This window comes from Aotus nancymaae, unplaced genomic scaffold (genome assembly GCF_030222135.1).
Source record: "Aotus nancymaae isolate 86718 unplaced genomic scaffold, 86718_ANA_hifiasm-v0.15.2.pri h1tg000040l, whole genome shotgun sequence".
NCBI classification, from domain to species: domain Eukaryota; kingdom Metazoa; phylum Chordata; class Mammalia; order Primates; family Aotidae; genus Aotus; species Aotus nancymaae.
The window spans coordinates 57834854-57859543 of record NW_026988454.1 but is presented as its reverse complement, the minus strand read 5'-3'; the positions used below and the strand labels follow the sequence as shown (position 1 = coordinate 57859543).

The 24690-nt window shown below is 39.0% G+C and overlaps 1 protein-coding gene across 1 annotated transcript in view; it reads right to left on the bottom strand.

Annotated features, from left to right (window-relative positions):
• Positions 1–24690, bottom strand: part of AK9 (adenylate kinase 9) — a 218214-nt gene that overhangs the window by 24758 nt on the left and 168766 nt on the right. Inside the window, exons 26-28 of the mRNA XM_012438434.2 lie at positions 24322–24446; positions 21029–21248; positions 15651–15713 (exon numbers count right to left, since the gene is read on the bottom strand). Of these exons, the coding sequence (XP_012293857.2) occupies positions 15651–15713; positions 21029–21248; positions 24322–24446 (408 nt within the window). The remainder of the gene's footprint in view (positions 1–15650; positions 15714–21028; positions 21249–24321; positions 24447–24690) is intronic.

Here is a 24690-nt window from a genome sequence, read left to right as displayed (position 1 = left end):
AATTTTTATTTTATTATTATTATAATAATTTAAGTTCTGGGGCACATGTGCAGAAGGTGGAGGTTTGTTACATAGGTATACACATGCCATGGTAGTTTGCTGCATCCATCACCCCATCATCTAAGTTAGGTATTTCTCCTAATGCTATGCCTCCCCTAGGCCCCCACTCCCCGACAGGCCCAGGTGTGTGATGTTCCCCTGTGTCCATGTGTTCTCATTGTTCAAATCCCCCTTATGAGTGAGAACATGCAGTGTTTGGTTTTCTGTTCTTGTGTTAGTTTGCTGAGAAGTTTCCAGCTTCATCCATGTCCCTGCAAAGGACATGAACTCATCCTTTCCCATGGTTGCATAGTACTCCATGGTGTATATGTGCCACATTTTTTTAATCCATCTATCATTGATGGGCATTTGGGTTGGTTCCCAGTCTTTGCTATTATTTTGTAATTGAGTGCCTATAACTTTAAATACTATCTCCAAATCTCTATTTATTGAGCTGTCCTTTTTAGATGTCTGTTTTGATTCCCCATAAAGAAGTTGTCCTTACTCTTCCTTCCAGGTCTCCCTCTCTTCAGTTTTCAAGTATTTTGTCTCCAATATTATTACATTTATATCCCCGTCCTGTAATTGGAGTTCAAAGTATTTGGTGCTTCATGTAGAAATTGATTCTAAACATCAAAAGCAAATAAATAGCATTTGATTGATTCTGAAAATGGAGATCCAATAAACAGCACCTGCTGTGTTAAATTATGTAACCCTTATTCACTACAGCTGCAGTTAATAATACAGGGAATGCAATTCTATATCAAGAAACTTGCACTATTCTAAGTAGAATGTTTCTAGTATCAAGGCCAAACATCATTTTTTCTTCTTATTCAAAATCATGGTATATTTACATTTGCCCAATATTTGAATAATGCTCTTATTTCCTCTCCCCACTCCTATATATCTAAGGTTTTTTGTTTGTTTGTTTTATTGTTGTTTTGTGAGCAGAAGCAGCATTATTCACCATATCAATTGGCTACTCTTTTCAGGAAAAATATAAAAAAGGCTAATTTTCAAAGACCTTAAGTATCTGAAAATTTTTCCATTTCATTTTCTCACATTATAAGCAGTTTGGCTAGGTACAGAATTCTAGGCTAAAAAATCATTCTTACTTAGAATTTTGCAAGCATTGTCTTTGTCTTCTACTATCCAGTATTGTTAGTTAGAAGCCTCACACAAATTTTATCCTTATTCCTTTGTAGATATCCTTTAAAATTTTTAGAAACAGGTAGGAGCTTCTCTTTATACCCACCAATCTCAAATTTCATAAGGATGTGTCTAGTGTACATCTCTTTTCATTTATTCTGCTTGGCATTCCATGGGCCCTTTCAATTTGAAGACCTCCTCCTGTCTTCAATACTGGGAACTTTTCTTTGAATATTTCTTAGATTATTTTCTCCTTTATTTTCTGTTTCCACTGTTTTGAAATGCATATTGGGTATTGACCTTCTTGGATTGACCTCATCGATATTCAGTTTTTTCTTTCATATTTCCTGTCTCTTGCATTTTGTTTTATACTTGAGACACTTCTTTGGCTTTTCCTTTTTTTTTTTTTTTTCCAATTTAATTTTTAACTTATTTTAGTTTTCACGAACTCTTTTTTGTTCTCTGACTATTTTGTAGCATCTTCCTCCTGTTTTATGGATACAAGTTTCTTCTTGAATTTTCTGAGAGAAAGTGAAATTATTTTAATGTTTAATGATGTTTCCTGGATTGTCCATTTGCTCTATGGTCAATTGTTCTGCTTGTTTATGTTTTTTTTTTCTTTTGTTGGTGATTTCCCTCAAGTATATGGTAACCCTTGGTTGGCTATTCATTTTTATGAATGAAGGATTAAATTGATCAGTTCAGAGCAACTGCATGCTGCTTGTATATGAGCAGGTACAGGTAATGTTGTATCACACTTCTACTTAAGATGTGAAGATGAGAAGACACAGGAAGCCTGGACCTTGCCCCAAATAATGAAAGGTATCAACTAACATTCTGTGGATCTAGAATCTTCTAAACATTTTATTTCATTCCTTTAGAAATTATTTACCTTTATTCTTTATGGGGCTGGTAGAGATGACCTTATAGAATTTTTCTGCAATTTACCCTCTTAGATTTTCTAGATATTCAAATTATATACAAATAATGAGATTTATTCTTACTTTTTAATATGTATGCTATTTCTTTTTCTTACTTTGCTTTGGCTCACACCTACAGTACAACGTTGATTTTTAAAAATCCTAAAAATCTTAACAATAGACCATCTAAGAGACTCACAGTTTAATTCTTCCTAGGGGAAAAAGAAAAGCTTTCATTTTTCTTGGGAAATGGTAATTTAATCTTGTAGAAAAGTGTTGTTTTCCCTGAAATCATGCATCTCTTAGTCCTCAAGTTGGAAGATGTATATTCTAAACTTCATGGTCTCAAAGATCTGCCTCAGATATGAAGAAATAAGTTTGTTTAATCTCTAGCAGATAATCATAAACTATAAACAATACTCCTTTCTATTATTTTTGTCTTGCTCTAGAAGTCTCTGGAACAAGAAAAGCAGATTTTTGAAGAGCAGTCAAAATTTGGAGGAAGAAATTGGCATCGGGTGAGCTTTCTAATTTTGTGCATTTGCCCCAGGGGAGTTTCAGAGTGGTGGTGGTTTGGTGTGACTAAAACTTTAGTAGAAAGCCAACTAACTTTCTGGATGGAGCAACCAGAGAAAGGAGCCATATCCAGGGCCACTGGAGAGCAAGGATAAATGCCAGAGACAAGAGAGCCAGAGAAGGGAATACCAAAGTCAATTTGTCCAAGACTCTGACTAGCCTGTGAACGATGTACATATGGGCAGTCCAAGAACAGTACACATGGAGCTGCCATTCATTGCAGGCATGACAGAATTTTAAATTTTATCTTAGCAAGTTCATTGTCTGTTAAAACAAACATCAGTTCTTTTTGGAGGTATATAACAGAATCCAGAATCCCCACAATATAACATTTACAATTCTAGAATATAATCCAAAGTTACTCAAAATATGAAGAATCATGAAAATTTGACCCATCCTCATGAAGAAAGATAATAATCAAATACCTAGCCCAGGCTTTAGAATCACCAGACAAGAACTTTCAAAGCAGTTATTATTACGATGATCAATGAGGAAAAGGAAAATACACTTATAATAAATGAACATATAGGAAATCTCAGGAGATAAATAGAAAATATAAAAATAAATGGAAATTTTAAAACTAAAAATACAGTATTTGAAATTAAAAAATTGTTGGTTGGGCTTAAATTATTTACCTTAAAGAAGAGAGAGAAAAAGCATTGAAAAAAATCAACAGAGTTCCCAGGGCATGTGGAACAATAGCAAAGGTCTAACATGTGTATAACTGGAGTATTATAAGAAAAAGACAATGAACAAACGAGGCAGAAAAAATGTCTAAAGAAATAATGTCCACTGTTTCCCCAAATTTAGTGAAAGATATAAATTTACAGATTAAAGAGGTGTAGTGAATCCCAAACTAAATATGAAGAAAATGATATGTAGGCACACCATAACCAAACTGTTGAAAAGCAAAGATACAGAGGAAAGAAAAACACAATGGATGAACAATAGTTCAGATGTCCAGCATTCCAATCCTCTGATTTCCATCATACCAGAGGAATGAAGAATATCACAAATAGTAAATATCTAGATAAATGTAAAACAAGGCTTACTTTCCTATTAAGTTTTTGAAAATACATGTGACTATTTAATGTAAACATTAGAACCATTTCTTATGGAGGGTTGTAATGTATTCAGTTGTAAAACACATCACAGCTAGAGCATAGAGGATGCTAGTGGGTTGGAGATGGGTGGGGCAAATGGAGCTAGATAGTTCTAAGTTTTTTACAATATTACATTGAATAATATTGACCCTAAGTAGAATGTGAAAAGCCAAGGATGTATTTATAATTCTAGCACAACCACTGAAAAATGAAACATAGCGATATACCTAAAAAGGCAATAGATTTTCTCCTAGGGTTTTTATAGTTTTAGGTCTTACATTTCAGTCTTTAATCCATTTTGGATTGATTTTTGTATATGGTAAAATGAAGGGGTCCAGGTTCATTCTTCTGCATATGGATAGGCAGTTATCCCAGCACCACTTATTTAATAGGGAGTCCTTTCCCGTGTGCAGCTTTATTTCTGGGTTCCATTGCTCTATGTGCTCATTGTACCAGTACCATGCTGTTTTGGTTCTGGACAAATGTTTTATGACAAAGTCTCCAAAAGCAATTGCAACAAAAGCAAAAATTCACAAGTGGGACCTAATTAAACTAAAGAGCTTCTTCACAGCAAAAGAAACTATCAACAGAAGAAACAGAAAACCTACAGAATGGGAGAAAATATTTGCAAACTATGCATCCAACACAAGTCTAATATCCAGAATCTATAAGGAACTTAACCAAATCAAATCAACAAGCCCAAAACAACAACTCCATTAAAAAATGTGCACAAGACATAAACAGATACTTAAAAGAAGACATAGACACAGCCAACAAGCATGTGAAAAAATGCTCAATGTCACTTCTCATTACAAAAATGCAAATCAAAAACACAATGATGTGCCATCTCATGCCAGTCAGAATGACTATTATTGAAAAGTCAGAAAATAACAGATATTAGTGAGGTTATGAAGAAAAGGAAATGTTGGTGGGAATGTAATTTAGTTCATCCACTATGAAAAGCAGTTTGGAAATTTATCAAAGAACTTAAAACAGAACTACCATTTAACTCAGCAATCCCATTAATGGGCATACATCCAAAGGAATAGAATCAGTCTTCCAAAAAGTCACATGCACACAGGCAGTGCATTATTGACAATAGAAAAGATGTGCAACCTAGGTGACCACTAATGGTGGACTGGATAAAGAAAATATGGTACATATACACCATGGAATACCACACAACCATAAAAAAGAATGAATTCTTATCTTTTGCAGCAACATGGATGGAGCTGGAGTCCATTATCCTAAGCAAATTAACACAGGAAGAGAAAACCAAATACTGCATGTTCTCATAAGTGGGAACTAAACCTAGAGTGCACATGGACACAAAGAGGGAAACAACAGCTCCTGGGGCCTACTTGAGGGTGGAGGTTAGGAGGAGAGAGAGGGTCAAAACACTACCTACTGGGTACTATGTTCATGACCTGAGTGACAAAATTATTTGTACAACAAACCCTGCCAACACACAATTTACCCATGTAACAAACCTGAACATGTAACCTCTGAACCTAAAACACAAGTGGAAAAAGAAAAAATAAAAGTTTTATACACTTTTCAAAAGCAAAAAAGGCCATAGATAATTAAAATGAATTTCTAAAATATATTCAAATAATCCAAAGAAGGCTGGAAAGGGGAACAGAGAAACAGAAAACAGAGGGTACAAGCAAATAAATTCAGAAATAAGCAAATAAGAAATAAGAAAGCAAATAAATTCAGTCTCAGAGAAACAGGACTAGATTTGGGGTAAGCTGTGTTACAACTATCTGTTGCTAGGGGAAGACGGGGGAGGCTACATCTGGATAGAAGCTAATGCCAGGAGAGTGATGGATTTTTTGATGATTAGAGAGAGGATGGAAGAGGAAAGCATGAAGAAATGGAATAAGAAGTAAAAGACCTATCGGAGTTTTCAGGGCTTCCTGACACAGATGCACATCATCCAGATCCCCAGATTCCTTTATTATGCTGTGGTATGACTGATGTTGCCTTCTAGTTCTGAAGTTGGAGCCACTATTCTGAACTACTTGGTTTTCAGTGCCTTGAATCTGTCTCCAGCCTGTACACCCATGCATACTTTTGCTTGCTGTTTCATCCTGAAGAGCCCTCTGTGTATCAACCTCTGGGTCTAAACACTCTGTCTTCTCCCTAGAGGATCTTGGAGATGGTTTTGGCCTGGTACTTGGTCCTGACCCTGGTTTCAACCTCACGTGGTTGAAAAGTCCTGACTTGGACTTTCCCTCATTACCTATGATCAATGTGCCTCTATTAAGTCTTCACCCAGGTGCAGTCTGAGACTGTGCTCACTTGCTCCCCAGGTTCCTTGTCCTTGTCCTGGCCCTTCCTGGCTTTCTCCTCCCAAGGCTACATGACACTCGATAGAGACCCAGAGATGGAGCTGGTGGACAGGAAGAGAGAGATTACAAGCAAGACCAGGGGCTGCCTTTCAGTCACATTCTGAGACTACAGGTCCACAAGATGGCGATGTTTCCCTTTGAAATTAATGCAAGTACAGCCAAGAAAATCCTAAGCAAAAAGAACAAAGCCAGAGGCATCAGACTGCCAGACTTCAAACTATACTACAGTAATCAAAACAGCATGGTACTGGTACCAAAACAGAGACATAGACCAATGGAACAGAACAGAGGCCTTGGAAGCAACACCACACATAAACATCTGATCTTTGACAAACCTGACAAAAACAAGCAATGGGGAAAGGACTCCATGTTTAATAAGTGGTATTGGGAAAACTGGCTAGCAATGTGCAGAAAGCAGAAACTGGACTCCTTCCTGTCACCTTACACTAAAATTAACTCCAGATGGATTAAAGATTTAAACATAAAACCTAACACCATAAAACCTCTAGAAGAAAATGTAGGCAAAACCATCCAGGACATAGGCATAGGCAAGGACTTCATGACTAAAACACCAAAAGCAATGGCAACAAAAGCCAAAATAGACAAATGGGATCTAATTAAACTCCAGAGCTTCTGCACAGCAAAAGAAACAATCATTAGAGTGAACCAGCAACCAACAGAATGGGAAAAATTTTTGCTATTTACCCATCTGACAAAGGGCTAATATCCAGAATCTACAAAGAACTAAAACAGATATACAAGAAAAAAACCAAACAAACCCATTCAAAAGTGGGCAAAGGATATGAACAGACTCTTTTGAAAAGAAGACATATATGAGGCCAACAAACATATAAAAAAATGCTCATCATCACTAGTCATTAGAGAAATGCAAATCAAAATCACATTGAGGTATCATCTCACGCCAGTTAGAATGGCAATCATTAAAAAATCTGGAGACAACATATGCTGGAGAGGATGTGGAGAAATGGGAACACTTTTACACTGTTGGTGGGAGTATAAGTTAGTTCAACCATTGTGGAAGACAGTGTGGTGATTTCTCAAGGATCTCAAAATAGAGATTCCATTTGACCCAGCAATCCCATTACTGGGTTTATACCCAAAGGATGATAAATCATTCCATTATAAAGACACATGCACACGTATGTTCATTGCAGCCCTATGTACAACAGCAAAGACCTGGAACCAACCCAAATGCCCATCAATGATAGACTGGACAAAGAACATGTGGCAGATATACGCCATGGAATACTATGTAGCCATAAAAAATGATGAGTTCTTGTCCTTTGTAGGGACTTGGATGAATGTGGAAATCATCATTCTCAGCAAACTGACACAAGAACAGAAAACCAAACACTGCATGTTCTCACTCATAGGTGGGTGTTGAACACTGAGAACATGTGGACTCAGGGAGAGCAGCATCACATACTGGGAGTAGTTGGGGGGGTTAGGGGAGGGAGAGCAGGAGGTGGGGAGGGTGGGGAGGCATAACATGGGGAGAAATGCTGGATATAGACGAAGGGGGAATAGAGGCAGCAAAACACCTGGTTATGTATGCACCAATGCAACAACCCTGCATGACCTGCACATGTACCACAGAACCTAAAGTAAAAATAAAAACAATAATAAAAGAAATTAATGCAAGTAGTGACTGGGACATAATGTTAGAAATGTCCCATTTGGTGCTAAGAAGACAGTAAAGGCAAATAAAAAATTATAAAGAACATTTAAAGTTTATCCTGAAAATTAATTCTTAAGATTTAACTAAAGAGTAGCAAAGGGAAATTATTATTAATTAGGGGAAACTAAGTGTATTAATTTTTCCCATTTTACAATAAAAAGCCCTAGGTTTATAGAGGCTAAGTGACTTAGTGTTATACAACCACAGCAAAACAACTGTATTTGAATGTCACATGTGTCAGCACTCCACCAGGCACTGGAGAGCAGTGAACAAAGTCAACGTGAACTGGAGAATGGATACCATGCAGGTGTGTTTAACTCCAAAGCCTGAACTCCTTCATTGCTGAAACATTTGAAGTGATTCAGAAGGGGACCACTAGGGACCCCCAAGGGCTTAAAGTAGTTAACTGTACTTAATTTTAGGTTAGGATATCTTTTTGATCCTAAACATTAGCATGATACCTTGAACAGAGTAAACTTTCAGAACATGTTTGATGAGGGAAATGAGCATTAGAATGATGCTAGGATTTCTGTAAATTTTGCTCATGGCTGATTTGCCAGTATTTGAAACAGTGTCAGGAACAAAGCTCACTTAATGTTTGCTGATGGACTAAATGAATGAATTGTGGGTGGTGTATGGCAACATATTCAAGCTTATGTACAAGACATTTGAGGTCGGGGCATGAAAAAACACTGAAGCCCAAGGTGTATGTTATTTGTGCATGAGAATGAAACTCCTTGACCCTGAAAACAGGACAGGGAGTGGAGTGTTTGGTGTGATAATGCTGAAAACAGCCTCCTGAGAATGCAGTTTGAGTGTTGTACAAGGTCACAGGTGCCCCAGTAACTGACCTTAAATAGCCATCTAGTGAATGTTTGTAGTTAATACAAGCCCTTTCAGTAAATCCTTGGTAGAAGGATGCTGGGGTGGACTCTCTCCGAAGAGCCACCCCCAGCCCCACTCAGTTAGAATTGTCTGAGTACTTCGTTCTCAGCATTCACTGCAAGCTATAAGCTCTGAAAGTGGTGACCCTGACGTGATTGCCTTGAAGTTACGTGTGAAGGAGGAGAGCTCATCAATTTTCGGGGAATCCCGGTAAGAAACAGTCCTGACTCCCATCAGGAGGATGGGATGCACATGTAAAATATCAGGGGCTAGGTTATCATGGGTCAAGAAATGACCAAAGAGCAGAAAGTATTTTTTAAAACAGTGCAGCAGCTATTTAAGGCTATCCAGTGCACTGTAGAGCCTGGAGCTCTAAACAAGCTTATGCTCTTAATTTGGCAGGAATGCTGTTGGTTTACCAATCAAGGAACCTTAGATTTAGAGTTACAGGAGCAGGTAGATCACTGCCTGAAAAGAGGATACGAGCATGATCATTTTACTGTTACTATTTTGACCACCTGGGCACTGGTACCCTCTGCATTGTATCCTCTTTATCTGCCAGATTTTGGTGAGTCAGACCACCCATCTTCCCCACCTGAAGGGAATTCAGGAGATTTAAAGGAAAAGGAAAGGCAGAAACCAGAACAACAGGGAGAGATTTCTCTACTCCAAAGATATTTTCTAGTGATGATAAGGATGGACTGGATCATTTTCCTCCCACTATAGAAAAGGCATTGCCCTCCTTTCCTCTACCCTTAAAGGGACCTGCATCTGTTGGCACCATTCAGCCAACAGCACCTCCCATCCCCCTTAAGGAGATTGGAGACTGCCCAAGGGGCGGTTTTTGGATAAGACCCCTGGTCAGCCGAACATCTATATGATTGGGTGGCCTCATCCCCTTGACAAACTTCTCTACTGGAGGGGTGCCTCCAGGAGGGAAGGAAAGCGGCTGATTATGATTGTCTTCTTAATATGCAAGTTCTCACTTCCTACTTCCAGCTTCGGCCTTTCTGGTGTTGTCTTTTTTCTGTTTCCCTGAAGTATAACAGGAAGTTGGATGCTGCCTCCTGGGTTTTATCCCAGAAAGCTTTGGCTTTCTTGCTGCCCACCAAGACCTGGGACAGGAGAGTTGTTAAGATGCCATGAAGTGCCCATTTAGTCACTGGCAGTCTAGGCAAGTTGCCCCTTTCTGCGTTGTGATGATGGAGGGGAGGCCAAGAGGCACAGACGTAGTCCTTGGGTGGCTGCAAGCAGCTTCAGCCCGGTCCTGAAAATTCTTCTCACGATGGTCACATGTCTTAGTAACTGTGCCCAGAAAGTGGACTGCTGCTTGCTGTGTTGCTGCTTTTCCTACTTCTGCCCTTCCCTGCCACCCCTTGCATGTCTCAGCTAATAAGCAATTCCTTGTCTTTCCTGGCCTCCTGGGGGAGAAGCCCGCTAATAAGCAGCCCTCTCCCAAACCATATGTTAAATGCTAACTAGGCTGAGGTGGATGAGCTCTGTCAGCTGCTGTCAGCTTCAGAATATAGATGCAGCAGTAAGGAGTCTTTGTTTCACTTTTTAATAAAATGTTTAAAAACACTGTGGCTGTAAAACTTCAAAGCAGACCCTGTGCTGCATGTCTGCTCCTCCCGTGAGCCTCTCTTTTTGGGGGTGGTAAAAATAATAAAAAGTCCAGTATATTTTCAGTACCTTACCTAGCAAGGTTGGCTCCAGGCGTAGGTGGCCTGGAAGATAAGGTGAATGCTTTTCTCCCAGCCTGTTACCTTCTTGCCTCCTGCCTCTGCACTTATACACATACTTTACCACCTGGTTATTTTCTGGCCTCTCGCTGCCACTTGTAATCTTCCTTCCTTCCTCTCAGGGCAAGAGTAGCACAGGTGGCAGGCTATTAAAAAGAGAGGCTGCCTAAGGAGCCTGGAGCAGTTGGGAAGAAATCAGCTACAGCCCTACTTTCCCAAGCTCACTTCTAAGACATTCCAGCTAAAGGCTAATACAGGAAAATGGCTAGCACCTAAGGACGTTTTAAAACATTTTTTGGATTTTTTCTTCTATTTTTCTTTACACACTTAAGCAAACTCAATGCAGGTTTATTATCCTGGTGACTTGCAGTCACATTCTAAGAACTTTCAAGGGCCAACATATGGTAAAAATCACTTAAAATATCCATCCCTTCCATGCCTTAGTTTAACAGGTAGGCTTTATCTTTTGCCATTTCTCTATTCTATGTGCTAGTTACCTGTCTCACAATCCCTCTAAACATATACAAAAGATCACAGATTTAATAGCTTGTCTTCTCATAAAGGGGCACTGACATTGTGTCCAATTCTCAAGATATAACCCTGCTACTCTTTTCCTACCATTAAGCAAGGAACAATTTCATACTCTCGTAGCTTGTGATCTTGATTGGCAAGTAGCAATGGCTGACTTTATTGATAATATCAGCTTCCATTTACCAGCCTCTAAGCTTCTAAACTTTTTACAAACTATGCCTGTTCAATTTACATCTATTGGTGTCTCTAAGCCTTTACTTCACACCACCACTGTCTTTACAGATGGTTCAGAAAAAACTGAAAAGACAGCTAGAGTGTGGCAAGATGCCATGCAAAACAAAATCCAGTAGCCTTTTAAAACTGTGCAACAGGAGGAGTTAGATGCCCTGATATTGGCCTTACAAACTTTTCTTCACTAAGACATAAATATAGTTAGTGATTGTGCTTATGTGGTATATAGTATTACACATTTAGATCTTGCACATGTGAAGGGCATTACTAATGAATCTCTACTAGCTTTGTTTCTTGCAGTGCAATAGCTTCTCTGTGCCCATCATCACCCTCTTTACATTAAACATATTTGCTCTCATTCTGGGCTACCTGGTCCCTTATCAGAATGGAACGTTCAAGCTGATGCTCTGGTACAACCACAAATGTGGTTTGCAGATTCTTCTGCATTTCTATGAACTCAAGCTGATCATGCTTTTTTTCATCAGAATGCCCACAGTCTTAAACAACAGTTTTATTTCACACTTGCTCAAGCTCACATGATTATTAAACTTGTCCTGATTGCCAATAGCATTCTCTCTCTGCTTTTTCTTTAGGGCTTGGTGCCAACCCACGAGGTCTAGTGCCTAATGCTATCTGGCATACTAATGTTATTCAGTATCCACCCTTTCAACTTTTTAAATTTCTCCACGTTACCATGGACACTTATACAGGCTTGTACATGCTAACCCCCTGGACCAGAGAAAAAAACTAAAGAATGCAATTACTCATTTGTTTGAATCTATTATAACTTTAGGCCTTCCACAAACTATAAAAACTGATAATAGACCTTACTATCTTAGTGCTCAATTTACATATGCATTGCATCTTTAACACATACAACACAAGACTGGCATCCCCTATTACTCAACCAGTTAGGCCATTGTTAAATGAGCTCATTAAACTCTTAAAGTATATCTTAATAAACAAAAAAGGGGGAATATGGGGCTCTCTCCTAGAGAACAGGACTTGCCATTGGAGAATCAACTGACAATGATGGTGATGACTCAGAAGTCACCTGATATTTATTACCTGGGGACAGCTAAAGAGATTGGATCAACAGGCATCTGTGGGAGCCCCTGCAACTGCAAAGAATTGGATTCTTATGTATCTGGCGGTAATTGGGGAAACTTCTGAGAAAGTAAGACAGATAAGGATGTTGGGGTGGCTGGTAATTCTTGTCCTATGCCAAGTGCGATCAGCTCAAGAACATGTTCATTGGAGTCATGTTCTAAATCCCCTGTTTTTTAATGTTATTACATGGTGAGATGCTGACCTCTTTGTCATCTAATGATACTTCTTGGACAGGAGGTCGATGGATGCCCCTGTCTTACCCTTTAACTAAAAATTTGGGATAAATTAAACGTAATGACTCCTTGACTTTATTGTCTAGTAATTCCCCTCTGTTTTTCACAATAGCACATGGTAAGTGTGTTACTTTCATTCCTCAGGAGTATCTTTACTATCAGCCCAAAAGGGATGCTAAACTTGCAAATTTGACCTTTATTTCTGTTGTTGCTACTAATGTTACTGAGGTTTCTAATGAAGCTACACAAGTGCCCAATCTTCCTATATGCTGTCTGAGGAACTGGCGATACAAGTTTGAGGCCATCTAGTGGTCTCCATGCAGACAAGTTGTACCACACCAAGGGCCTCTGTTTGATAATGGCACCTTACTTGATTGGGGTGCCCATGGTTATCTTATATCTGCAAATCAGACTATTGGATTTTGATGTCCCTCCAATAGTTCTATCACCTGGTCCGAGTATGGGCTTTCAAGGACCAACATTAAAACTAAAAGGGAAACAAGCTTTAAGCCCTGCTCATACCCAAATTTGGAGATTCTATCTTCCTTTTTCTTTTTTGAATAGGTTCTTTCATATGGGGAGTACATTACTAGTGGTGGCAACTATACCCTATTTTTGCACAATAATGTTACTGATGCAGTCCTGGTTTGTACTACACAGCCCTATATACTTCTGTTTGGGCAAGGTGTTCCTAACATAGAGCATAATCAATCCTTTTATAGTACTAACATCTCTCCCAGTAGTTGGTATGCTACATACTTGTCTCATTGAAACATTACACAGTAAATACAACCTATATTATACTCTTAATACAGTGTGCAGAATTGTGGCTCTCTGTAAATTTAACTTGGAGCTTGGAAGGAGATTCCACCCTGCAGCTATTTAGAAAACACTACCTCAGACTTGGGAAAAAGAGTTCTGGCCACTTTAATTGCCTTTTTAGTCTCAGCTATTATTATATAAGCAACTGCAGTTACTGCAGCTGTTTTCTGACAGAATCTATTCAGGAAGTCTTGGTGGTGAACCATATGGTATATAATGTAACCCATGAATTTCAAGAACAGGTAAATATTGATAAAACTGTTCTGTCTTGCCTGGAGGCTCTTGAAGCCGCTGTTGAATGGCTGGGGGACCAGTGGCAGGCTAACCCATCAAAATTTACATTGTGATTGGCAATATACTTCTATCTGTATCACACTCCTGCCATATAATAGCTCCCAATATGCTCGGGAGAGAGTGAAAGAGCATCTCCAAGGGGCTTATCACGACCATCTGTCTTCTCAAATTTCCACTCCAGTGTGAATTAAACAAACAACTTGAAGAATGGTTGCCGCAATTACAAACAAGTACCCTTCATCAATTACAAGAAGGCTTTCAATGGTTAAACCCCAACACTTGGTTGTTTAGGTTAAAGATACACATTTGGGTGATGGCCGCTATATTTATTCTTTTTTGTATCTGTTTGCTAGGCATCTGCAGATGGCTCTGTGCACCCACCCAACCCATCTATGACCAGGGAAGAACAATAGAAGCTTACCTTGCATTGGATGACCAGCATGCTCTAAGAATTAAAAAAGGGGGAGATGTGTGGGGGTGCAAGACAACATATTCAAGCTTATGTGCAAGGCATTTGAGGTCAGGGCATGGAAAAATACTGAGCCTAGGTGTATGTTATTTGTGCATGAGAATGAAACTCCTTGACCCTGAAAACAGGACAGGGAGTAGAGTGTGTGGTGTGATAATGCTGAAAACAGCCTCCCAAGAATGCAGTTTGAGTGTTGTACAAGGTCACCAGTGCCCCAGTAACTGACCTCAAATAGCCAACTAGTGAATGTTTGTAGTTAATATAAGCCCTTTCAATAAATACATGGTGGATGGATTCTGGGGTGGACTCTCTCAGAAGAGCTACCCCCAGGCCCGCTCAGCTGGAATTGTCTGAGTACTTCATTCTCAGCATTCACTGCAAGCTAAAAGCTTTGCATAAATAAATGAAAATCAAGGAAAATAATAAAGAGGAGTGTTCTTATTCTTAGATGGTACCATAATTTTCTTGGTCCAGTGGTTTTAAAATCTACTTTTGGTTGTAAATATTTTGTTTTGACAAAGCAGCAACTACTTCGGCCCCTCCTCTGCAATGCTTTGTGCCCGTAGTTGCATTGTATAATATCAGCAGTCCTCTGCACGAAGTCCAACATATTCACACCAGGATGACATGTGGTTGCACTTGTAGTGTAATAACCTAACTTGTGCTAGCCTGACTGACTCCATCTTAGCTGTGAGACTGATAAGCTCCATTTAGCTTCTCCCTTCCTACCTTGGGCCCTCAGATGTATTATTGGGTCATGCTGCACTCAGTTAAGAGTGGTTCACACTGTTCACAGTACCTGTAACCACTGTAACCTTATCCTGCTTGGCAAGTCTATCTGCTATTGTGAACACCCTCCTTGGTGATTGATTGTATGGAAAGTTCCTTCTGCAACCCCCTTTATAATTGTATGGAAATACCCTTAGCAACCAACAATCCTGGGAACCTCCTGCCCCCTGGTTACCAGCTTCCTTATCTAACTTGCTTGTTCTGCTTCTGTAAAATTCTGCTTCAGCTAGGCTCCCCCTCCCCTACCTAAATCAAGGTACAAAGGGGAATCAAGCCCCTTCCTTGGGGCTGAGAGATTTTGAGCATTAGCTGACTCTTGGTCACCAGCAAATAAAGGACTCTTAATTTGGAACTCAAATTAAGAGTGGCGCTTTCCTTCTAACTCACTCGGTTGCAACAATATCTGGACATTTTTATGCAGATAGAATATCTGGACAAATACCTGGACATTTTTATAGAGATAGAAATCAGGTTACAAGAGAGTCAGCTTTGAAAAGCTGTTACAAGGGTGTCTTACACCAGAAGGAAAAGGCTGGGTGTGATGGCTCATGCCTGTAATCCTAGAGCTTTGAGAGGTTGAGGTGGGAGGATCCATTGAGCTCAGGAGTTCGAGGCTGCAGTGAGCTATGATTGTGCCACTGCACCCTACCCTGGGCAACAGAGTGAGACACTGTTTTGAACAACAGCAACAAAAAATTACTTACCTCCCTCCTTTTTTTATCTCTCTCTAATATAAGTTCAGCCCTTCTTTCAGCAATCATATCAGACTGTTAAGGAAAGAGACATTAAAAAATTGTAATGTAGATGATAAAAGTGATTTTTCTCTGTATTAATATATTTTTATCCAAAGTGGGGATAATGTTTAGGCAAAAGCACAGTGAACTTTGCAGGAAAGGATGTGATGGTGGTAATCATGTTGCTTGACTTGCATCCTTGTACCTCTGAACCTCTTGATTAGCTATTTTCTTCTGGAGGGATAAATAGCACTTGGGGTCAGTTACTCTTTCCACAAAGTGTAGAACTCCTTTTCAAAATTTATTGCTCATTTGGTTGGTTTTGGTGGCAGGAAATAGGGAAATACTTGGAGGCAATTCATTGAAAATGTTTGGTAAGCTCTTATCATACTATTAAAGAGCCTAACACAGCAATCCCCAACCAATTTGGCATGAGGGCCCTGTTTCATGGAAGACAATTTTTCCATGGACTGTAGGTGGGGATTGTTTTGGGATGATTCAAACGCATGACATTTATTGTGCACTTTATTTCTATTATTATTACATTGTAATATCCAAAGAAATAATTATATAACTCATCATAATGTAGAATCAGTGGGAGCCCTGAGCTTGTTTTCCTGCAACTACATGGTCTCATCTGGGGGTGATGGGAGACAGTGACAGATCATCAGGCATTAGATTCTCATGACTGTGCAACCTAGATCCCTTGCAATCACAGTTAACAATACGGTTTGTGCTCCTATGAGAATCTAAGGTGCTGCTGATCTGGCTGGATGCAGAGCTCAGGTGGTAATGCAAGTGATGGGGAGTGGCTGTAAATACAGATGAAGCTTTGCTTGCTTGCCCACTCACTATTCACCTCCTGCTGTGTGGCCTGGTTCCTCACAAGCCACAGACCAATACCCATCTATGACCCAGGGATTGGGAACCCCTGGCTTAACAAACCTAAAAATACATATGATAACATAGGGAAAATGTATGTGCTTGGGAGACAGTCACGGACTTGATATATAGAGTCCTCCAACCTTCCCAGAGTCCTTTACATCTAACACAATGGATCCTTTGATAGGTCTCCAAGGTTTTCATGAAAACTAATCTGCTCTCTTTGTGTGTGGGGACTTAATTGGCTCAGGACTCTGTAAACTGGACTCCCTTACCAGGAGCATAGAGTGGTGCCTGAGGACATGCTCTGGGGGTCTGGTCCAGACAAGCAGAACTGAGTGCTTTCATCTGGTTGCTATTGAGTACACATTCCTAAGAACTTATGACTTTTAGGCATGCAAGAAGTATTTGCAGATAGAATTATAAAACTAAACTGAATATAATTCACTTAGTTTACGAGGCCCAGAAAGATTCTATAGTTCTTGACATGGCAAGAATTTACAAAAACTTCCATTATTTCCTTTTTTTAAAAAACATATTTTTACCATAGGTTCATTAAATATGGAGGTGTGAAAATATAGTATCCTTTGTGTTTTCATAATACATAAAGACAACTGTATACATCACAAAATTGCAAACTATACACAATAGCACACATACACATTCTGAGTCTACTTTTCCTCTGCTCCTTTTACTCAAGTATTCAGTGAGGTTTAACTAATTATTGTAAATCTGCCACCAGATGGCAGCACTATCCTGAGCACTATAACATACATTCTTTCATTTTCTGCTCTGAACATATCTGTGCAAGGCATTACCCCACTCTAGAGGTGAGTTAACAGAAATTCAGAGTTTAACTCATGTAATGTCACACAATTAGTGTGAGGATGCTTTTAGAAACTACCAGATATGGTCTTGATCTCTTGATTTGGCCAGCATGGTAAAACCCCATCTCTACTAAAAATACAAAAATTAGCTGGGTGTGGTGAGGCACACATCTGTAGTACCAGCTACTCGGGAGTCTGGGGCAGGAGAATCGCTTGAACCCAGGAAGCGGAGATTGCAGTGAGCCAAGATCACGCCACTGCACTCTAGCCTGGCGATGGAGTGAGACTCCGTCTCAAAAAGAAAAAAAAGAACTACCAGATATGGAATTGCCAAAACATACAATATGGTGGCTGCTGCAGAGAAGGGTTTGTATTTATTTCAACTGAGAAAAAAAGTTAGAGAATTTGGGATAAGACTGGGAATTCAGACCTTAATGGGATGGCTTGATCAAAATGGAGTTTTAGGAAAATTCACGTGGAGGTAGTCGGGAAGATGATCTGGGAGGTGAAGAGATGAAGCCAGGGAGGACAATTAGGTCACAGTAGGAGTGCTGGTGTCAGCAGAGAAAGATCTGAATAGAGATAGAGTTAGTGGGTGAGGAAAGGAAGGGACAAATACCTGAGGTTATGAACTAGCTCTTGAAACCTGCAGCTTTCCTGTTCTAGGTCCCTAAAATTCTTAAAGCATGTGATGTCTAGGATGTGGCTTCACTGCCCTACAGCTGTTCTGTCCAGTACAATAGCCACTAGCTGTGTGTGGCTATTTATATTAAAACTAAATAAAATTAAACATTTGATTTCTCAGCCATACTAATCACATTTTAAGTGCTCAACAGCCGCTGCGGCTAGTGGTTCCTATATAGGACAGCACAGATCTAGGACATTTCTGTCATCACAGAGATTTCTGTTGTTAGCACTGGCCTAGATATGCCAGGCCCCACAGTGAAGCAACATATGAATGTGCTGTTGTCTCGCATGGCAGACAGTTTGGCCTACCTTATTAGAAAAATTAGGCAGCAATAAAGGGATGAATGTCATCAAGAACAGTGTGGAGCTGGGTATATTCCCACGCCTCTCTCCTTACTTCCATAGTTCTTGGATGGCTAAGAACTCTGCCTGCCTTGATATTGTGCAGACCAGTGATGGCCTGGGATGTGCAACCTTAGTGTAGTAGGGGAGAGGAATGGATGGCAATGACCTTGAAGGGATTTCCTCTGGCTAACCCCAAGATGAAAGGAATTTGAAAACTGAGCAATGAAAGAAGAACTGCTTGGCTTTAACGCTTTGGCAGTCTGTAATTGAATGAGTGTTGAGTTGTGAGAATGTATTACATAATTTAAGTCTTAGTATCTCAGAATTGGATTTAATAGATGAGCTCTCTGACACATTTTTCCATTCTCCTCTGCCAAATGTCTGTCTAGTTTACGCTTATTTATTGGCAAGAAGCTCCCTGCCTTCAGTCCTGGTTCTTTATGAAACGTCTTACTGAGAATGAAATATACTTTCCCCATACCTTCCTCCTACCATTGGTAGTTCTTTCCCTTATGGCCATGTGGAGTAACTCCAAGCTCTCTTCGGTATAAAAGCCCTTCAGACATTTAACACTGCTCTCACGTCTCCTCTGGGCCATCCTAGCTCCAGACTCAAAAGTCCATTCTTTCTACCTGAGTCCAGACCTGCAGGTTTGCCTTCTCAGTTCATGTCATATAAATGGAATTGTACAGGGTGCACTCCTGTTTTGCCTGGCTTCTGTCACTCAGCATAATGGTTTTGATTTTTATCCATGTTACAGGTGTATCACTAGGCCATTCCTTCTTAATGCTGAGTAGTTTTCAATTCTAAGCATATACCACATTTTGTTTCTCTATTCATCAGTTGATGATTTGGGTTGTTTCTACTTTCTGGTTATTATGAATAAGGTTGTTATGAACATTCACATATAACTTTTTACATACACTTTATTTTCATTTCTGCTGGACAGATTCCCAGGAGTGGAATTGCTGGTTCCCTGTGACACTTCTGAACATTTTATGGAATACTCTTCAGAATGTAGGTTTAGGAACAATGTTCTAAGCTAATGTGGATCTGATTTTCACTACAGGCTCACATGGCCTTGATGGATGGTGTCATCACTCCAGGGGCAGTGAAAAAGACCTCTGAAATTCTACTTGTTTGTGTTTCAAATCTCTGTTTGTTACCTCTTCACTTTGCTCCCATGTCTGGAAGAGGGAAGCCTTGGCATTACCACTGTCTTTTATTTGCCATAACTATCTTTTATTTGCCATAAAGAGAGAAGCATTAAGACAGTGATCACCACAAAAGCCTCTCTAGCAGCAGCCAGACTCGGGAGCGGTGCCCTAGGGTATGGTGTCATTTCAGCTGCCCAAATGGAAGATAAGCTCCATGTGGCCATTGAAGCATCAGCCGCCTCTCTGGCCTCCCTCCAGCAACAAATCACATTACTAGCCCAAGTAATTCTCCAAAACCGATGGGCCCTTGACTTATTAACGGCGGAAAAAGGAGGTTCCTACAAGCTCGTATGAGAGAAATTGGATGAGTGGCTGTCAACCAAATGCTGCTTCATCCCTTTGTCCGATTCATGGTCGAGGCACCAGCCGACTGACCTGTCCCCCTTACTTTGCCCCTATTCAGCAGGAAGTAGTCAGAAAAGAGCGGCACCCTCTATCATCAAAAGGTCGGAATGTAAGGCCGATTGCCTCACCGGGAGCTCGGACGCACACCCACCCCTTTTTCCCCGCCCCCGAAAGCTCGGACATGCTCGGGCATGTTCGCTTTTCCCCTTTTCACACAGCCTGGCTTTCCCTTAACCCAGTATGCGAGCAGAATCTTGTGATTCTAGCCAATAGCAGCCGAATCTCTCTAGCCAATAGCAGCTGAGTCTTTCTAGCCAATAGCAGCCGAGTAATTCTAACCAATAGCAGCCAAGTCCTGTATCCAAATAAAGGCTTGTAACCTTACCCAATAGTAGTTCTGCTCTCCCACAACCAATCGAACTCTTCCACTCCCTATAAAACCCCACATCTGAGAGGAGTTCGTGCGACTTCTCCGGCCCCTCCTGTCGGACCGCAGAACCTCGCCCGGGAGTCTGAATAAATTCCTTTATACTGGATCTTCTTGTGTTGGCCTCAGTTTCTTCCTTTTAAACTCGGCAAGAACCCAAGAACAAATCTTACACTAACATCTTACATTAAAGGTATATTTGGTACAATACATGAACCTATATTGATATATTGTTAGGAACTAGAGTCCATATATAATTTGGATTTCCTTAGTTTGTACCTAATGGCCTTCTGCTCCAGGATCCCATCAGGATGCCACATTCCATTTAATTGTCATGTTTTCTTAGGTTCCTGTTAGCTGTGACAGTTCTGTTCCCTCTTTTTAGAATGCCTGAGTCATTCATTTATGCTTTATGAAAAAAAAAAATAAGAGTCTTAACTCTTATTATAGTTTTAATATTTAACTCTCATTATAGTCTTAATATTTGATGAAAAATGTTTCATGCTTACTGTGGCATTAAAATTAGAAAACTGTTTTTTTGTGTGAAGATCACTTTATAATAGATCACTAAATAGATGCTGAACAGATTTATTCAATGCATTTTTGCTAGATACATACTCTGATTTTTGCCTTCAAGTCTTTGATCAGTTTTCTCCTTTCTAATTTCTTCTTTCGTTTTAGTTTCCACTTTTCAATTTGGGCAGGAAGGAGGCGATCAAAAATATCTTGATCCTCAACTTGCATAAAAATAGCTGCATCTGGGAAAAATCCATGCTCCCCCAAAAACTGGGCCTCTTCCGGATATCGTGGGAAACCATCTAGTATGAAACCTGTGGAACTGATGGAAATTTTCATAAATTACTCTATTTCATTAAAATATGATAATGGATGTGTTCATTAATTTGATTATAATGATCATTATACAATGTATATTAAATCTTCATGCACACCTTGAATATACATAATCTTTATTTGTCAATTAAATATTTTAAAAGAAAAACGAATGAAGTAAAAAAAGTAATTGATAAAGCTCAACTTTCTGTATGCAATGAATAGTTTAGAAATTCACTCTACTCTCTTTTATTTCTTTTAATATTTCTAGTTGTATACATGACATTTCTTTCTCAAAATATATCAAAATGGATTAAAATTGCACTATTTCATACATGTATTTATAATATAAAATTGTAGTCAATCAGTTCGTAGACAATTACTATTAACTGGAAGCTTACTAAAAGTTGTGAGAAGACCATATGAAAAAGAGAAAAGCAGTTCTCTGTTTGGGAGGGGTGCCCAACCTAATAAGCGTGGTTCTCTATATTTGAAGAGTACACCTGGCCAGCCCACTTGTAGTGGGAGCCCTCACCTTTGGCAGTTTTTCTTCTAACAGTGCTTCCTTTCATGAGACAACTCATACCCACTTCCCTGGGTCTCCTTGTAACTGATGACAATTGTTAATTTATGTATCCTAGTTCCTGCCTGCAAGATGATTATATTCAAACGTAATTGTCAAACTTGCCCAACTGTGATGAGATTTTAAGAATCCGGAAAATAACTGGAATGTTAATACATTTTAATTAGAGAGCACTTATAAAACAATCAAACCTTGAGAACTTGGCTTTGTTTAATTGAGAGAGTCAATATTGGTCTCCCTTTGAATAAGAATTTGTTTCTCTTGCTTATCTGTAAGTTGGTTTGTTTTAAATATTTATATTTAAATACATATTTTCTTCTTAATGCAAATATGACTTTCATGAACATTTGACAGTTTTGGCCTTCAAAGTTGTTAATTCAAAAATGTGAATTTTCCTTTCTTATTAAGGGGCCAAATTTCCATATATTGGCCATAATATATGTGTTTCTTTCTTTAGAGGTGCCTTCAATCTGATCTATTCTGGCAGGGAAAATATGTCATTCCTACTGTTCTTGCTGTCACTTTTCTGCAAATGACTTCCAAATCTTTAACTCTACACCCAACCTCTCATCTGAGTTTTGATTCTGAATTATCAAACAGCTGTGGAGTTTCTCCATCTGAATGCCCTCCCAGAACTATACACGTTATACTGTCAAAAGTCATACTGTTACCCCTCCAAACTGCTCTTCCTTCCAACCCATTAGTACTAAGGTGCTACCTGTTAAGAGACCTTCGGCCCTCTCCCCTGGCTCCCTCTTGCTTCTTACGTTTAATAGATAAGTCCTGGCATGACCTCCCCTGTATCACATTTCTATTTCTGCCATTCCCCCTTAGTTCAATCCCCTTAGTATATCTCTCCAGGACTAATGCAATAACCTTTTCAAAATCTGTTATTTCTCCCCCCGATTATAAAAGCAATAAATCACACTATAGAAAAATTGAAAAGATAGAGAAAAGCATGAAAAAGGCAAAACTTATCCATAATCCTATATCTCAGAGGTTATTAAAAATTTGTTTTATTTCTTTCCAGTTGGTTCTTCATGTGTGCATTTCTCTATTACATTATAGTTTTACGTCTTCTTTTTAATTTTATGTAATAACATTTCTCATGTTATTACAAATTATTCATTATAATAAATTTTAATGGTGTATAATATTTAGCTATTTTGTTTAGGCTTTTACAATTTCACTTTTTGCTTTAAAATTTTCAATTATATCTATGTCTATCTCTATATCTACATATCCATATCTTTATTTATCTATCTACATATATTTTAATGTACAGTGTGAGGTCAGGAGCTAAATAATGAAGAGAAACCCATCACTATATAGCTGCAGGTAACTGCCTAAATTTCCTCCAACTATTGATCTAATTTAGGGAACAAGAAATTAAAAATGAAGTTGGTAACTAATAATCACACTCACTTATTTAGACTAGGGACTACATGAACAAGAGTGCCCAGAGATTTAAGAGAAACATTGGAAATAGCCAGTTATTTAAATTCTCTCTGATTCAGTTTTCTTATCTCCAAAATAACACAATGAAAAGTCTTTATTTCATAGGGTTGTTGTAAGGATTAAATGAGTTAACAGCAATACAATACAGGCTGGGCACAGTGGCTCATGTCTGTAATCCCAGTATTTTGGGAGGCTGAGGTAGGTGGATTAACTGAGGTCAGGAGTTGGAGACTGGCCTGGCCAACATGGTGAAACCCCATCTCTACTAAAAACACAAAAATTAGCCTGTTGTGGTGGCAGGTGCCTGTAGTTCCAGCTACTCAGGAGGCTGACGCAGGGGAATCGATTGAACCCAGGAGGCGGAGGTTGCAGTGAGCTGAGATCACGCCACTGCCCTGGGTGACAGAGCAAGACTCTGTTTCAAAAAACAAACAACAACAACAACAACGGCAACAACAAACAGTTTAACAGTACCTGGCACTCAGTAAGCTTCATATATGTGTATGCTATAATCAGTATCGTAAATATTATTTCACTTTCTTCTGGTGGATATCAAGTCATGAGATTCTGATTAAAAAATTAAGGTAAAGTTTTAAACTCTGGTGACCTGGAGATCCTTAAATTTGTCCTGTCTGGGGTCAAGATTGTTCAAAGTAAAGGGATAACACTGTGGACAACTATTAATTGGTTTTAACTATAACTGTTAAAAGACCACAGGTGAAGTGAGTCCAGCACATACATGATTTAGAACATGGGCTTTCAACCACAAATGTACTTTAGAATAACCCAGGGGTACTGAAAAATATCCCAGGCTCACACTTCTAGAGATTCGAATTCAATTATTTTGGTGTGGGGTCCTGGCATCAGTATTTTAAAAAACTCTACAGATGTTTTTAATGTGTATCTCAAGTGAAAAATCACCATTTTATATGACTATAAAGGAGAAAATTCTTAAATGTATGTTAAACTACATTTTTAACTTTTAAGAATAAAACAAATAAAAGCAAATAAATGTACAATTCTATATAAATTAAGATACCGTATTGGTTCCTTAAGCCACCACTCAGAAAGAATTACTTCAAGAATTTCAGGAGGCAGTGGCTCATTTTCCATTAGACTTGATTTGATTACTTCTTCTTCTGCTGTAAGTTGTACTTCTGGAAGCTAAAAACAAAAATCAGAAAACAAACCAAATTTTAAAACTCTATGCTAACAATTGCATCTTCTCACTCATATGTGAAAGCTTATGAGGGGCTGGGAAGGGTGTGTGGTAGAGATAGAGGAGATGAAGAGGCAGGATAATGAGTAAAAACATACAGTTAGATAGAAGGTATAAGTTCTAATGTTCAATAGCACAGAGGGAGACTCTAGTTAATAATGATGTCTTGTATATTTCAGGATAGCTACA